Source organism: Pelodiscus sinensis, chromosome 3, assembly GCF_049634645.1.
Source record: "Pelodiscus sinensis isolate JC-2024 chromosome 3, ASM4963464v1, whole genome shotgun sequence".
Taxonomy (NCBI): domain Eukaryota; kingdom Metazoa; phylum Chordata; order Testudines; family Trionychidae; genus Pelodiscus; species Pelodiscus sinensis.
The window spans coordinates 74,556,118-74,574,416 of NC_134713.1; the positions used below are offsets into that span (position 1 = coordinate 74,556,118).

At 40.7% G+C, this 18,299-nt stretch overlaps 1 protein-coding gene across 4 annotated transcripts in view; it reads right to left on the minus strand.

The window, feature by feature from the left end:
• Positions 1-18,299, minus strand: part of HACE1 (HECT domain and ankyrin repeat containing E3 ubiquitin protein ligase 1) — a 93,926-nt gene that overhangs the window by 37,946 nt on the left and 37,681 nt on the right. For 3 of the 4 annotated variants that reach the window (XM_075923936.1, XM_075923938.1, XM_075923939.1), the window contains 7 exons: positions 16,383-16,629; positions 10,460-10,797; positions 7,653-7,721; positions 6,857-6,944; positions 2,917-3,028; positions 2,722-2,819; positions 2,467-2,554 (listed from right to left, as the gene is read on the minus strand). In XM_075923936.1, the coding sequence (XP_075780051.1) occupies positions 2,467-2,554; positions 2,722-2,819; positions 2,917-3,028; positions 6,857-6,944; positions 7,653-7,721; positions 10,460-10,797; positions 16,383-16,629 (1,040 nt within the window). The remainder of the gene's footprint in view (positions 1-2,466; positions 2,555-2,721; positions 2,820-2,916; positions 3,029-6,856; positions 6,945-7,652; positions 7,722-10,459; positions 10,798-16,382; positions 16,630-18,299) is intronic. The other variant, XM_075923937.1, reaches the window with a different exon arrangement.

Sequence of the window (18,299 nt, forward strand, 5' to 3'; positions counted from 1 at the left end):
CATCTGTAAACACTTGGAAGGTGGCAAGGTGATAGGGAACAGCCAGCATGGATTCGTAAAGAATACATCATGTCAAACCAATCTGATAGCTTTCTTTGATAGGATAACGAGTCTTGTGGATAAGGGAGAAGCGGTGGATGTGGTATATCTAGACTTTAGTAAGGCGTTTGATATGGTCTCGCATGATATTCTTAACAATAAACTAGACAAATACAACTTAGATGGGGCTACGATAAGGTGGGTGCATAACTGGCTGGAAAACTGTACTCAGAGAGTAGTTATTAATAGTTCACAATCCTGCTGGAAAGGTATAACAAGAGGGGTGCTGCAGGGGTCTGTTTTGGGACCGGCTCTCTTCAATATCTTCATCAACGATTTAGATATTGGCATAGAAAGTACGCTTATTAAGTTTGCAGATGATACCAAGCTGGGAGGGGTTGCCACTGTTCTGGAAGATAGAGTCGTAATTCAAAATGACCTGGACAAAAATGGAGAAATGGTCTGAGGTAAACAGGATGAAGTTTAATAAAGACAAATGCAAAGTGCTCCACTTAGGAAGGAACAATCAGTTTCACACATACAGAATGGGAAGCAACTGTCTAGGAAGGAATATAGTGAACATGATCTATGAAGGAAGGCTGAAGGAATTGGGTTTGTTTAGTTTAGAAAAGAAAAGACTGAGGGGGGACATGATAGCCATTTTCAGATATCTAAAAGGGTGTCATAAGGAGCAGGGAGAAAACTTCTTCATCTTGGCCTTTGAGGATAGAACAAGAAGCAATGGGCTTAAACTGCAGCAAGGGAGGTTTAGGTTGGACATTAGGAAAACTTTCCTAACTGTCAGGGTAGTCAAACACTGGAATAAATTGTCCAGGGAGGTTGTGGAATCTCCATCTGTGGAGATATTTAAGAGTAGGTTAGATAAATGTCTATCAGGGATGGTCTAGACAGTATTTGGTCCTGCCATGGGGGCAGGGGACTGGACTCTCGGGGTCCCTTCCAGTCCTAAGTATTCTATGATTGATGGGATATCCATCAACTATTTGATTTAGTCTATAAGGGCACCTCTGCCTTTGATCTGTAGCAAGAGCCCCACAGGGAACATGGGCCAGAGGGGGACTCTCCCACTGGCCCCAAACTCCCTGCGGCACCTCAGCCTTTAAAATGTACAAGAGCCTCAATGGGGTTCTTGTACACTTCAAAAGGGAATGCAGGACCAGCGGGGGACTGGCCCCACATTCCCTGTGGTGTTTGAGACTTTGAAATTTACAGGAGCCCCACTGGGACTCTGTACGTTTTAAAAGCAGAATTGCAGGAGCGGCGCAAGCAGAGACTACTTCAGTCCCCGCTCATACCGTTTCCGCTATGCCTTCATCTCTTCCTCCCCTCCGCCCCCGGAGAGACAGTGCTGGGGGAATAGGCTTTTAAGCCACCTCCCCCCAGCACCGGCTCCTGCTCCCCATCCCTTGCTGCCTCTGGGTATGTCTAGACTACATGGCTCCATCGACAGAACCATGTAAACTAGTTTACCCAGCATAGGCAAAGAAGCAGGGATTTCAATAATCCCCGCTTCATTAAACATGGCCTCCACACTGTGCTGACGATCAGCTGATCTGGCACAGTGCGGTAGTCTAGACACGGATCGGTCGGCTGGGGAAGCCTTTGACGACCGATTGATTCCTTATGCCTCATGAAACAAGGCTTGCAGAATTGGTCGGCAAAGGCTTCCCCATGTAGATTCTTTGCCTATGCCGGGTAAACTAGTTTACATGGCTCTGTCGACAGAGCCATATAGTCTAGACATACCCTCTGATGGGACCGCAAGAGGAGAGGAAGTGATTAGTCACATCACTAGTCAACTATCCAATAAACTTACGTATCTCGTATAGTGGAGTAGTCACTTACATCTCTATTCCCCACTGCTGAAGACAGTTTTGCAGCTAGATCTTTTGCAGAGGAGACAAGAATCCAGGCACAAGAGAGCAGTTCCGGGGAGACGAACTGCTATTTTTACTGTAGAAATCAGCTGTGCGACTGAGGTCAAGAAGTGATAAAAATCTCCCCAGGTCCTACCTGTACCAGCCCAGACATACAAGTAACTGTAAGGGGAAATACAGCACTCTCCTGCTTCTGCTGTGTGAGGTATGTCTTGCGATCAGGAGAAATAAAGGAAGATTAAACTGGGAACTCAAGAAGAGCCAAGATAAAATGTCTCTACCCATGCCAAAGAGCGAGCAATATTGGCGAGTCAGTCAGAAACACTTCAACCTACAAAAATTGCTTAGTTCTCAATTATAGTTAATGGATAGTGCACATTATTTCTTTATTAGGAAAAAATTTTCCATCCATTAAATCTTAACTGATAATGAACGAACATTATCAATCTCTTATCTGACCTTTTCTTTGGATTATTAAATTTTGCTTCAGCAAACATTCAGGTTAGAAGAACAAGATATACCAACATACCATCAGCTGACTGGGTGAACAATGCATAATCTGGATTAACTATCTCATTGGATAAGATATCAAACCATTCACGAACCACTCCTTGACCCTACATGTCAAAAGAATAAAGAGAGCATAAAAGAAATTTAATTTTACAAATGGTTTAACAAAATGAGTAACCAAAATGGAGTATTATTAACATTTCATGTAGATTCCAATTTTAGTTAGAATTAGTACAAATATTTTTATGTATATAAAAAAAATGCATATACCCACCATGCCTTCTTCACCATGGAAACGCACAGCAATCCCCTGCTTTAGTTTTGCACAATTTGCTTTAGACACAACTTCACAACTACTCCTAAAAATAGAATCTAAATACAAAACACTAATTAATTTTGTATCTTAAAAGAAAGAACCACAAAATATTATGCATTTTATATATGCACTCTTCTCCTTGCAAGATAATACCTCTATGTACCAACAGGATGTCATTTTCATTGACGGGTCTGTGCACCATATCAGAATCTGGTTGTCCAGAATGCAAATGTTCATAGAACCACTCACAGCGATCTTTGAAGGGCTACAAAACAAGTGAAACATGCCCAACATATTAGTCGATCATTTTCAAAACTGGTGGTCAAAGCATTGATAAAATCACTTTTAATATTAACTGCCACTGAAGGACTTCATTACAGAACAACAGACATTTCAACAAGATTTCACAAAGAGAATAAAAGTAAAATCAAGCACTAATCCTACTAAAAGAATACACATTTTTATAGCTTATTTCTGCATTTGGGAAAGACAACAATTAACAATTCATACGCTTATGTCCCTGGCACTCTGAACATTAAATTTGTAATTGAATACATTTGCAACCAATTAGTTCACTTTCAAATTCAATAATGAATTCTCATGAACTAGGTTTTTTTTGAAACTGTCCTTCACATTGTCTAGTTAGCATATACATATGCTTCCATCTTTATTCCTCATTTATCCTCCACGCTAATGAGGCTATAATCAATACTACCTGGCAATAATAAGTCTTCACTGAATAGGATGATGGAAGAGATCATCTGTAAATAAGTAAACTAAGTATACTTATCTAAACCATCTACATGATTTGTTAGTCTTTAAAGTGCTACTAAACTATTTGTTGTTTTTAAAGTTTTTCCTGTTACAGACTAACTCGACTACCTCTGAACCTTTTAAACTAAGTATGTTTTTTAAGTGATTTACTATGAGATAAATTCAGTATGTCTGGTTTGGTTTTGACCCAAGTTAGGCCCTCATCATACAAGCACAACCATGTTTTTGAAACCAGTTCATCAAACATGAGACCCACTTCTGTGTTTGTCTCAGTACATCCTTTCCATTTCACAGCTACAGTTAAAATACAAGTGTGCATGTGAACTTACTATGCTATCTGCATCAGTGTATTCTGGCAAATATGAACAGCTATCCCACACATCTCAGCAGGCACCAGAAAGCATAGAGAAAATGCCAGAAGCAGCATTGGAAGTTATATGCACAGGGAAGTAGGACTGGCCTCACCAATTACACCAGCAGGCTTAGACATCCTTTCCACACACAGCAGAAAAAGAATAAATGCAGAATGGATTACAGGAAGACAATCATATGGCAAACTAGGTTTCTGGAAGAATACCACACTGTTGGTTATCGAACGTGGCAGCTGAGTATGAACAAAGTTGTGGAGACAAATCATGTTTATGGCTAAGTGGTTACAAACTTATTCAAATGCAATAGCAAAGACAAGGCCTTAATCTGAAACTGCTCTAGTTTTCTGTTTCCTATAGCCAACCATTTAATAAGGGAAAAGTATCATGGACCCACCTCCACTCACAACACACAAACCCTGCATTGCTAGATTCTCAATGTTTTATTGTAGGGTCCATTAATCACTGATTTAGAAATTCAATATTTAAAACCTTATTCATCTGGTGTTTTATCTACCATTGCAGGTTTATCTTGGAACTAAAAAGCAGAAGCTATTGTAAGATAGAAACAAAAAACTAGTATAGCCCCCTTGATAAAAAAGTCATTGAGGTCAACAAAATGACAATAAAAGATATGATTTACAGTAATTTAAAGTACTTTTGAGACCTCCAATTAAACAACAAAGACAACCTAAGGAAACAGAAACAGACAGGATTCCCTAGAAACCCATATAAAAGGACATCTTTTTCAGCAGATCTCACCAGGAATGTAGTTCCATCTTGTTTGACTTATGACATTAAAACAACTCTGAGCAATTGTTAGGGGATTCCGCTGAGACCGAGGTCTGAAAAAAGGATGTGCTCTCTCCTCTCTAATTATTTCTTAGCAGAAGTACAACATGTGTTTACTTGTTTTAGTGGCTAGGATATGGGGGTTGGCTGAACAGAATATGGAATACAATTGAAAATCATCCAGGAACTCTCAATAGCATACCCCTCAAAACCTCTTCTGAAAAGTTAGTCATATTGTGATAGAAGTGGGTTGATAAAAATCTTTAATTTCTTAAAATAAACCTCTTGCTTTGTGAACTATGGAGGAGAGGGAAATCCTCTCCACACTAGGGATGTAAAGGCCTAGTCGACTATTCGATAAGCAAATGCTCTATCAGATAGAGACAGGAAGTGTGGGCACTTCAAAGAGGTAACACTGCTTATAGCCTGGGACCACACCTGGGGCTCCACATGGCACTGCTGCTTTAAAACGCCATGTGCACCCCAGACCCAGCTTGAGGTGTCCCCAGGCTGCACGTGGCATTTCAAAGCAGCAGCCCTATGTGGAGCCTGGGATCAGTTGAAGACTCCCCAGCTATCCTGGGCTCCATGAGGCACTGCCGCTTTGAAACACCATTGGGAGCCCAGCAACAGCAGCACACCCACTTTCTTGTCTTCCCTTCCTTCCCCATGCTCTGGGGAGGCTGTGTGTGTGGGTGCGGGTCCAGTGCTACCCAGAGATCCTCAACCCTGTCCTCTAGAGACACCAGCCAGCACCCTGCTCCTATACCCTATTTTCCACCCAGATTCTGCACCCCCATCCCTTTCCCACTCACTGGCAACCCTGTCCCAAACACTGGATCCCTCATTTTTGGCCGCACCTCAGAGGATAGAGGAGCCTACAAATTCCACTAACCCTGGAACTCAGAAGAGTTAATCTAACCTGAGGACTTGAACCTCAGTCCTACCTACCCCATCCCCTCTCCATGGGGCTGAAGTGCCAGGGGAGTGAAGTGCCTCAGTTGGGGCTACATCAGTGAGGCTTGGGGAGTTTTGAAGGGGTTGTGTTTTTGCATCTCACTTGGGTGGTCCCCGACTGATTTTTCTGAGGGTCAGTGGCCCGACACAAAACAGGTTCCCCGTCCCTCCCATAAATTAAGACAACACTGAAATGTTTTGTTACATAATAATTGTATTTTAAAAATGAAGCCTGGCCAACAAGCCTCCAACTGGAGTCAAGCCTCCATCTGGCTGCAGCACTCATAACACTCCTGCGCCCCCTCCACAGGCTCCAACCCTGAGCCTATCATACACCCCGAACCTCCTGCCCTGAGCCACTCACATCCCCAAACTCCTGTACCCCCCACATCCCCAGTCTTCTGCCACAACACTCTTCCACCATCCACACACTGCAAATCTGTGTCCTGAGACTATCATATTCCCAACACCCCCTGCCCTGAGCCCCTCATACACCTCAACCCAAACTTCTGCACCCTCACATCCATAAGCCTGGGACTTGCTCAGCACCCAAACCCTCCACCTGACCCCAACACTCTTCAGCCTGGAGCCTCCTCCCTGAACCAGCATCCCCTTCTCCACCTCCGCCTGCACCCAAATTCCCTCCCAGAGCTTGCACCTCTCACCCCTTCCCACACGCAAACCTCTCATTCCCACCCCAGAACCCGCACTTCCTGTCTCAACCCAGTAAGAGTGAGTAAGGGCAGGGGACAGCAAATGATGGAGAGGAGGGGAATGGAGTGGGTGAGGCTTCAATGAAGGGGTGGGGTCTTGGGGAAGGGATGGGGTAGATCTTGGCTTGCCCTGACATTTAAAAAGTGATCATGGGTGTAAAAGGTTGAAGACTATCTGCTAAAGAGAGCAAGGGAGTGTCCTGGCAACATATCTTACTGAAGTGTACAGCCTTAGTAGAGTTATAAGTTGAAGAGATAGATTAATTATTATACAGGTATGGGCCCCACAGCTGGTCAAAGTTGTCTCAAATGTAATTCAGTTATTTTTAAGTTAAAAAAAGTTCACCCTACCAAATATTACAACCTATTTGCTTAAGCTCAAATACCCAAGGCAGTTAACCTTCACTCTTTAGAGCCATACAGTATCTCATAAGTGTTCAAATGAAAGTGTTATAGTAAAGATGAAAATAAACTATGCTTAACATTTACCTGTGCTTTTATGATGTGCATGAATCTGGACATCAGTTCAGGGCACTCAAGAAGAAAATGAAAGTGGTCAAAAATTATTTTGGGGTTTCTGAAAGAAATATGTTTTAGATTGGAAGTTTACTATTTGCAAATGCACAGATTTAATCAAAGTCTTACAACAGAACTGACCATACCTAAAAAAGAATTTATAAGAGCTAACAAAAAATATGTATTGCAGCATATTTTCAAGAAACACTGCCACTGCATAAAGTGAATTTTTTGGATTCACTTTGTGAGAGGCTTGCATTACCTCATCCCTTGCCAATGTAGGTAAAAGAGACTGTCTAGAGAGGACATGGTGGTTGACTGCACAATCCTCAGAGGAACCTTGGGTGCAGCCAAGCATAAAGAGAAGACAAACTAGGTTGCAAGTTTCATTCAGCATTCCTTTTGGAGGGGTAAGTTTTGACCTGTCAGGTGTACTGTGTTTAGAATAGGGTAGGAAATAGCACCTACTCACAAACCAATAGTTCTAGTTACTTCCTAACAAGTTTTGGGATACGAAATAGAGAATGATTGTTTACATACTCATTTATTTAAGTCTCATTTCTGAAATTGTATGTGTACATATTACACCAATGCACAGGAGTACTTCCACAGAGTCCAGCAGGCCTACTCATGTGCATAAAGTTAGAGGTATCTGGAATACATGCTGAATCAGGACCGTACACACAGCAACATACACCTCTGAACCACAATTAAATATGAAAGTGTAACATTTTAATCAAATAAAAATATTAAAATTCTGAAGGCTTACCGGTTAACAAAGCACTTAAGAACATTGTCATGTTTGCAGACAAATTCTATAAAACGAGGTGATGTCATCCTGTAAAAACACACAAAATGTACTCCATTGTAAATTATGCATTCAAAAATCTAAAACTGTACAACAAACCTTAAAATTACAAGTAAAAAAAGGTCTATGTAATCCCTCTATCATATTGCAGCACAGGATTTTTCAGGTATACAATTAACTAGATACAAGATTAAAAAACACTACTGAAAATGCAATGTAAAGCAATCAAGGCAGCAAGTGGTATCAAAACCTGGCCATGCAGCCTGTCTGGTAACTGCTTTCCTGGATGTATGGTTTATGGTGCAGCCCAACTGCATGATCACATTTCTTCCTGCAGGACTTTTGCTTCTTTCACTAAGCAGATGGGAATGTATGCACTACATAATACTAGGAATATATTAGTGTAGTCGATTAACCAATTAACTGGTAAGCAAAAGCTTATAGCATTAACCTATGACTACATACATTTCCTCCCCTCCCCACTAGTAAATTTTTAGCAGGCTGGCCAGCAGCCTGACTCAGTGCTGGCTTGCAAGAGGTACAGGACCTAGCCCTCCGTGGCTCTGCATTTAAAGTGTAGCAGGAGCCAGGTGGACAGGCAGCCTGTCTCAGTTCCGGCTCATACTGGATCCGGGAACTCAGACTGCCCCTAAACAGGGGCTGCTGCCACCTCGCGTTGCTGCCCCCTTATCAGAGACAGAAGCATTGGGTGACAGGTAGCCAGTCCACAAAGGGTAACTGGCTTTTAAACAGGCTCCCCTCGTGGACCAGCTCCCATCTGGCACCCCTCGCTGCCACCTCAGAAACAGAGACAGAAGCAGGAAGTTGGGGCCCAAGTGCATTGGCTGTCGCCCCTGAGGACTGTAAAATAGTCGACTAACTGGTAAGAATTCATTAGATTGCTTGACTATTATATTAATCGATATTTAACATCCCTATATAATACAATTTATCATGTACCTTTCTATACATGTTGAACCACCACGGGACACACTGGTCCAGCAACATCCGTGGACCTGCCAGACTATGGATGTTGCTGGATTATAGATCCCCAATGGCAGAGGTTGCCAAGACTAGTGGGGTAAATAGGGCCACTGGAGCTCCAAGAGCAGCAAAGCTAGCAGGACCATGGGAGCTTGCAAGGTGATGGAGCCCAACAGGGCTACCGCCACCATGTGGCTGAGAAGAAGAGCCCATTGGGAAGGCTGGCAACCTCCACAGGCTTCCCCTGGTCTGAGACAGGTCAGGTCATGAGGGTACAATAGTACTGTAATATTAAGTACCACCTAATATCTTGATTTTAATATTTAAATATACAGATGATGTTAACATTGTGCTATGTTTTCTGGGAAGCTTTTAACTCTTTTACCTAGATCTCAAAAGGTATTAACATCTGAAGGTAAATAAAACATTTAATACAAAAACGAGTATCAAGAGTTTGTCAATACATACATCACTGCAGCTGCACCACTGCTCTGCATCACCAAGAGGCGATAGCTATGCTGATGGGAGAAGCCCTCCCGATAATATAGCATTCTCTACCTTGCATGTTAGTTCAGCATAACCGCATCATTCAAATACATGAATTTTTCAATTAAGGAGCAATGTAATTATGATGAAAGTCTGTAGTATAGACTGACCAAAGACATTAATATGATCATAATTTATTTTCCAAAACATACTCAATCTTTAGAAAGAGTGGGAGACTATAAAAGTTTGATTCTTTATTCAACAAACAAAGGATTTGTTGCCCAACATGTCAGAAAATCTGATCAGCCATCAATTAATTTTGCTCTGCTGGGGATATTCTCTGGATTCAAATCTAATCTTTTATAGTTAGACTAGAAGTTTTTTTTATTACTCCTACTGGTGAAGTATATTTAGGAAAGCAACATAATTTTATTTGAAATTTGAGTTTGTGAAATAAGCATTGCCTGGAATATACAATCAAATTATCTAGCCTTAGAAAAACAGAGAGCAGCAGTAGAAGCTCTTACTAAGGAGCAACCTCTGCCTGTGGAGCACCCAAGGTCTGCTGCAGATAGCTGTGCTCTCCCCTCCATGTTACCAGTGAACCAGATATCCAGTTAATGTTTCACATCCCTAACTCTTACACTATCCCTCCAAAACAGTGTTCTGCTTCTAGGGCAAGAAGCATATTCTCAAGCCAAGTTCAATCCTTTATGTCCAATTAACAAGAAGAGTTCAATTATGATGGAGACACTTTTCTACTAACTAGGTGTTGAACTGAGACAACCAATCAATTCATATGGGCCATTAGAACAGATGTTTTATGGTAATAAATTTTTGGGGTCTGCTAACCTGGGACTGAATTCATAATGGGTGAGAGGAATTCTGCTCTGGTGCTTATTTTTGAATAAAATGACAATTTTTGCATGGGGGGAGGTTAACATGAAAATGATGTGAAACCCAATTTTCACATGTGGAATATGAAGGGGAAGTAATCAATTGCAGGAGATCATGTCTATCCACAAATATCATATGTAATAAGAACAAAAGAAGGCAAAAACTACTCAAGATACTCAAGGTGAGCAGAGTTGGATTGAGGGTTTTTATGAGGCAGCAGCATTAAGGAAGATATGCTGCGTTTTTTAGAAGTGTGGGGAAAATATTTTATTATTTGAACAAATAAAAGAAGCATTCAGCAATCTCTGATTGCTGATAACTAACACCATTCATATTTACACAAGAAAGCACAGAGTAATTTTAAAAAGTAAATTTTAGATAGCGAGCAGAATCCTCCTTACCCCTGAGGCATCTGACAGGAGCAGCACATATAAAACGCTTGAATGACAGCACTCAGCCTGTTTGCTGTCACTGAGATAACATCCTGGCAATCCGCACAAGCTTCCTGCTTCTTGGCAACATCATATGCTTTAGAATCTCCTGTGTCAGTAGGCAGCTTTTCTCTCCTCTCAGTTCCTGCAGCATTAAAGGCAGGCTTAAGAGTAGCATCCTGCTGGTTTGGCCCTTTCTGCTTTAGTAAAATGGAAGTAATGTTGGCAGAGTCCTTTTTGTTTTTCATCAATTCTGTAGCTATTAGAACTAGCCATTCATCTAATGAGTGCCAGAGTAATTCCAGGGGCTGCAATGCACAAGGAAATGACAAAAATGTATTTGGACATATTTTTAATATTAAAAATAAAATCATGGCATAGATAACGACAAATATAGCATGAGTTCCATGCAAATGAAGAAGCTACTAAATTAAATTCTAATAAAGCTCATCTCATAAATGGAGTCAAGTATTTTGTCCATGCAAAATCTTTTTATGTATCCATTCGAAAATCTAAAAAGATCATAAACAATTGACAAAAAAGAAGAGAAAAATCAAGTACCTATAATGAAGCAATATACAGTGAAAGCTTTGTTATTGGGCACTCAACCAGAAAACTGTGTTAACCGGCATTGCCCCCAGCCACAATACTGTCACATCTTCAGGCGCACAAGCCTGGTTTACCATGATTGGCTTAACAATTTTTTATTTAAGACATACTAATCATCTTTAACTCAAAATAGAAATGTGAGACCAACTGCCTCACACTACAAAACTACCAATATTAAAAATTTGAGTTTTACTCTGGCTGTCCATTGGTTCTTCCTAAGTTGATGATACCCTCAGAAAACTGGAATTTTTAGATAATCAAATGCCCTAATCCACGAGCATGACAGATATCCCAGGTTTTACTGTACAGCCAACTTGTGTTTTATGTCAGCTTAAACTTATAGCTCTCTCACACATGTTGATCTAGCAGTTGCTATGTACAACACTACTGACCAGAGATATCATTATCCTAACTACTAGGCTCAGGCAATGAGACAGAGATGAAATTTAAGTACTAACAGTCCAGAGTGTACTATTCAAAATACTCAAAGTTTAAACAAGTGTGTTCTTTTTTTAATACCTAGATCAAGCAAGCTGCTCCAATCAGGTGGATCCCTGTACAATTACAGAGCCCCACTTAAGTCAATAGGGGTCTATGGAAACACTCTGGGTGCAACCCAGTTTGCCAGAGCAGGAACAAAAATAAATATTTTTATAGGTAGTTCTGCTAGTATCATGAATGTCTCAGAGTTCAAATTGTCAATATTAATGTTATTGACTAGAAAAAGTTTGTAAAAATTATGCAAGTTTCTCCACTGCCCTTTAAAAAAAATCTCAGTCACTATTCTGCAAAAACATCCTGAGAGCAGGGATTTTCTTCCAGGACAAGATATTTAGAATCTATTTAATTTCAAACTACAGTTCATTAGAGGTAATAACTGAAGAGTACGGATTAAAAAAATGCAGCTATTATACACACACACACACACTCACTCACTCACACCCACCATCTGTTCCTTCCTCATCTTAAGATTATTATTACTACAGAGGTAGAGTCGAACCCCATTCATCTGGTCTAACTGGAAGTAGGCCAGATCAGATAATCAAAATTCTGGAGAAAACAGATACTGTAATGGGAAAATGCAATGCTGCACCTCCACCTAGTGGCCACTGGAGAGATTGTCCACTTCTGACCCTAGAGTCCTAGGTGTCTGGTAGATGCAGAGAGCTTGTTAAGGGAGGGTCAAATAAACATGAGAAGTGGGATCTGAATTTTTCTCCTTATATCTTCAGTGCTCTGTTCCTGCCACTTACTGATGTCTGTTTTCTTTACACTCATGCTGACCAAAAGGTAACTAGAAGACACTCCTTGGGAGTCATTTCAAACTGAGTTAATCAACAAAAGTGTCATCATTACTTCATTTATGTCTCATGAGATCAGAAGGTTGTCTTCCACTGAGGCTGTATGACTGACTTTGCCATAAACAATGTAAGACTTAAATATTCACATTAAAAAAAGATTTCCTTAAAAAAAAAATCAGATTAAAAGTATTTGTATGTGTAACATACTCAGGAAGACAGAACTAGTTAGGCGGCATTTCCTGGATTAGCCATGCATACATGCTTATCCTGTCAGACACCCTACCTGACTACTAAGAACACCTGTTTTTAATTCTCAGCTCCATTATGCCTCTTACATTTATTTACATTAGGCGTTCTACACTAGGTGCCCTTCAAGTATTTCCTGGAGGCTTAACCCCAAATTCATTCAGGTTGTATTCAGAGTTGTCTAGAGAGTTTAACTTCCAGATTTCCTGTTTCAACACTGACTTACCCACCATCCCTTTCCCCATCCCCAAACTCTTTCAAAGCAGACCCCTACATTTTATGACAGCATTAAAATGACCATGCCTAAGCAGGTTGACTTGGTTGAAGTTGTCACCAAGAAACCAATTAATTTGCTTTTAAAAAATATAGCTCTTAATTTTATAATGGTAAGAATGAAATCAATCCTACTCTATGTCCAACATGAATCAGGAAAGACGTTAGGATACAGGAGGGGGATCTAGGCTTGGGCAGGAGATTGGGTGCAGGGTGGGGGCTTATGGGCTCCCACTACAGACACAGGCTCTGGAGTGGGGATAAAGTGTTTGGGGCAAAAAGGGGCTCCAGCCTGGAGCCAAGGGGTTTGTAGTACAGAAGGAGGTGCAAACTCGGGGAGGGAGTTTGGGTACAGGAGGGGACTCGGGGCTGGGGGTTAGGGCATAGGAAGGACTTTGAGGTGCTTGATCCAGGCAGCACTCACCTTGGGCTGCTCCCTGCAAGCAGCAACAACATATCCCTGCTGTTCCTATGCAGAAGCATGGCCAGGCAGTTTTGTGCACTGCCTTTCCCTACCAGTGCATCCCTACAGCTCCCATTGGCCATGGTTCCCAGCCAAGGGGAGCTGAAGATCCAGCAGAGCAAACTGAGCCCCCATGGCCATTCCTTCTACTTCCAGGGAACACACAAAACCAGATAGGAAGCCTGCCAGCCCCTACTGAACTATTAACTGACTTTCAATGAAGATCAGAAATGGCAGTTTATAGAGCTTTCCAGCTGATACAGGGTCAAATAACACAGCTGTCACTGTACTGATTTATATTTAGACTTGTGGCAGTAACTTTTGCTACCCACTGTAGCTACTTCAAAAGCTTGTATTTGACATGTATCAATCAATTTGGGCTCCACTGAAGTTAACAGTTTTGTCAGACTTCTGTAGGTCCAGAATGTCACTCAAAGTTTATAGATATTTTAAAATGTATTTAATCTGTATATAGTTGTGACGTAGTAGGGGTACCTGCTGGGCTGTGGTGACCTCTGCTGTCTGGAGCAAGACCCAGCAGGGAAAACCTTATTATGCAAAGGTGACTCCATATTGGTTAAACCAGCCAACCCCCGATGGGGAGAAACAAAGGGAGGTGGAATGCTGCCTGGATGGGGGCAGGGCTTGGAGAAGGGGAGTTAGTTCCTGGCTGGAAAGCAGGGGAGAAGGAACTGGGGAGGGGGCTGGGATTCCCCTATCTCAAGGGGGGCACGGAGGCCTCTTAGCCCCCAGTTCCTGTAACTAGATTACATCTGTGCTGTATCGTGGAGAAGCAATAAACCACCTGTATTCTACTGGCTGGTGAAGTCTGTTCGTGCCATTCCGGGGCTGCAGGAGACTGGGGAACCCCAAGGCACCGTCACAATAGTGTAATACAATTCATAGGACTGATTAATTTAAATTGATTTAAGACCCAAAATACCCAGACAAAAAAATTAGAAGCCAAGGAAGGATCCTTTCTTCAAATGTTAAAGTTTCTGAACACAGACAAATTTCACTAAAAAGCAAACAACACAAACTGAGACCCATCATGCAATTCTCACCATGTTAGTATAGTACAGATTGGACCTCTCTGGTCTGGCACCCAACACGTGACCAGTCCCAGATAAGGGATTTTGCCAGACCAAGAGCGGTCACATGTAGCTCAAACCATTGGCCTCCCAGCTGCTCTGCTGGTCTTCCCCTATTCTCCACTAAGCCAGGCAGCCCTGCATCAGCCCCATGCCCGGCAAGCCCAGTTGTGGTGAGACTGACCACCAGCCCTCCACCAGGACTCTGTGGTCCTAGAATATCTGTAATCCTTCCAGACCATGGATGTTGCTGGACCAGAGCATTCTGGTTTACTGAGGTTCAACCTGTATATAATTAAAATATACTAAGTTCATGTATTTGGAAACATACATTTGCTTTACAACATAAAAAAAGCTATTCACAGCATATTTTGAGAAAGCAATATGATCATAGTAATAACAAACCTTCCTCAGAACGCACCACCATTAAATCTTTGCTGACATAAAGGGGGGGGGGAGCACAGTCTGAGTAAAGTTTAGAGATGTTCAGCTACACATCAAGTTATTTAACTGTAATATTTCAGTTTTAGGAAAAAGCTTGAGTTAAATGAGCAATATTTCTTTGACAATTGATTTCACATTTCCCAGCAGAGTCCACTGAGAAAAAGGACTAATTCTTCATGGTAAAATAGTCTGAAACAGCGATTTTATAATTATACATTTTGTCCCCTCCTTCCAGTAGGTGACACTGTTCAACAAAATGAAAAATTACAACATTCAAATTCAAATACTCTATTGTGTATTGAGAGATGAATATATCGGTGGAATCAGACATAGCTCAATGCTAACACAGGTTTCATATATGAAGAAAATGTACCAATTCATGTGTAATTACAGTGTTTTGAAAAGAAGGAATTTAGTGGAATTTAAACAGAGTGCTTTACAAAATAGCAAGTTACTACTTTAGGAAATTATGTATACACACATGACAAAAAAAACTCCCATACATTCAGAGATGAAATGTCTCATTAACTAGGGATGTTAAAATATGCTTATTTTGGTAAATGTGTACATGTGGGGAAACAGGCAGGAACCAGTGCTCATAAGGAGCCGGATTTTAAGCCAGGTCCTCCGTGCTGCTTCCTCTGATACAGAGGCAACAGCGCAGGGAGAGTTAAGGGGGAGTATAGGCAGCTCAGTGGGAGCCAGTACGTGCTGCATCAGAAGCAGTAGCGCAAGGGGGAAGGTTGCTCTGCAACAGCTGGGCTCACAGGAAGCAACAGCTGGGCTCACAGGGAGCACCATCTCCTTCCTGCTCCCCCAGCTCCACAATACTGCCCCTGTCTCTGGGGGAGGGAGACCACGCATATAACCTCATGGTTACACACAAGGGTTAACGAATGAGCTCAGGCCCATCGGTTAACCATGTACACAGGTATACATTCACATCCTATCATTGGTCAGAGCTTTGTGCAGATGTTTCTAGATAGTAGAAACCTAATCAGCTTTAATAGTATTCAATAATAAAGTTATTGATTTAAAGTTCTTAAACAAGATTACCTCAGAAAGACTTGGTGATGAAAGCAAAAAAAATAGAGAGATTGTAAACTAAACTAATTTAACCCATTTTGAAAAGTCAGATAAAAGGAAAAGTGGCAAAAACTAATTATTATATTTTGGATTTACATTAATTCAATTTCATATTTCTTAATGTTATAATATTGAGATTACAAGCTACACTAGAAAATCTAAAAACTTACGGAAAACTAAGCTGAACCAAAATAAACACAGATTGATAATTAAAACATACATTTATATAGGACATGAGATTAAAAGTAGGAGAAATTAAATCAAAGAAAACGAAAAGGTAAGATTTAGGTCAGTTAAAAAAATATGTAAAAAATTGATTAACCAAAAAGCAAAGAGGTAGGCCTAACTTAAACACAGATATGGGTATCATCCAAACTTACTTCCTGTTCATGTGATGTCTGATTAATGAATGCATGCTTTGTGAAATTCATCTCTTTAACGTCTATCTTCCTAACAACGTCATATACTTTTCTGACCTTGAACACCTGACTTCTTGGGGTTTTATTTCCATTGTAGCCCATGTCATTTCCATTACTGGGAGAGGATGGGCCAATGCGAAAGACATGACAAAATATCCTCACGATCCTTAAGAGACTCTTCATTTGAGCTTCATAGTTACTTGACAAGCTGGGGGGAAAAAATTGATGTTTAAGTATTTTTCTGAAATATATTCAGTATATAAAGGAGTACACAGTCGAATGTTTGGGGATTTAAAGTTCTTCAACGCAGATGGCTAACAAATGATGGATCTTTTCCCAGACCAAATGGTCAAAGAACGTATGCCGTAATTTTTAGTGATTTGTAACCTTATTTATATTTCAACTATTTTGCAATAATAGCTAAAGAAAAATAGCAAATACAAACTTTTAGACTATGTTTTTAGCTTTTGTATATACCTACACCACTTCAGAATCACGGGTAAGAGATGCCATCTCTATTACAGTAAGGTCTTAGCACAACACTAATCATAAACCAAGATGACACAGAAGAAAATGTTCTCTCAATATGAAGTTATCTTTCAGACCACCGTTAGAACTGTGCCAAAGAGGCACTGTGCTACAGTCCATTATTACCCAAGTATTATGCTGAATGTTTTAAATTAGACCCATCTGCCTTTATCAGCAAATGAACCAGGATGACAGAAATCACACTGCTTCCATTAAAACAAGCTAAGTGATGCACAACATGCTAGCTAGTACCTTGCCCAATTTAATATTGTAACAATGTAAACACCACATAATCATGCTTTCTGTTCATAAGCTTCCAGAATTTTTCAACCCTGCTAAAAAGGATGCTTGTCCTCTGATCTGAGAACACCCTAACATAGTATTAAACTTATCGGAATTCAACTCAGTATCTAACCAATATTAAAATACAGTATCAGAATGCCAACTCTGACTTATAAATACAATAAATCAGTGGTTCTCAACCAGGATTTTGGGATTCTCTAGGGGCTGCAAGCAGGTTCCAGAGACTGCTAACCAGGGCTAGGGCAGAAAGCCACATAGAGCTGAAACCCAGGGTCCCAAGCCCACCACTCAAGATGAAGCCAAAGCCTGAGCAACTTAACTTCGTAGGCTTCCCAAGCAATTTCCCTGCTTGCTGCCACCTAACACTGGCCCTAGCTTTTATGTACAGAAAAACAGTTGTGGCAGAACAGGTGGGCCATGGAATTTTTTTTAGCATATTCAGAGGAACATCTCAGAAAGAGAAAGGTTGAGAATCCATGCAATAAATTATATTCTCTGATTTATGAGATGTGTAGTGACACGGCTAGAAGCAGCTCAACTAAGCCAGACGAAAGTACATGTAAAACAGGTTTAAGTCACAACTTGAAGGGAGGTGGGGGGGGGGCGGGGTCGCAGTAACAAAGGTTGCTTAAACCCAGGGATTCTCAAAATCAGGCCAACAGGATAGGGAGCACTGTACTAGACAAAGAAACAGCATCTGTTCTGATTCGGTTAGAGGTCTGAATCAGTTCATTCTTTAAGAAAGAAGATGAAGCAGGGGAAACTTTCATTTTTTAAAGAATTACTATTAAATAAAAGGTATGACTAAATTATTTAAGGAGATTAACATTAACAGCTTTTTAGGAAAAGTGAAAGAGTTCACACCTTTCCTGCTGTTATTTGATCAGGTAGTTTTTAAAAAGCCAGGATTAAATTAAAAAAATAGCATTTACATTATAAAGGAAAAGGCTGCATTTACCCCAGTTAAAATTAAAAAATAAATAAATAAATTTACAGATTCAAAATTGTGGTCACCTAAGATCTTGGTCATAATTGTGCAAGTATCAC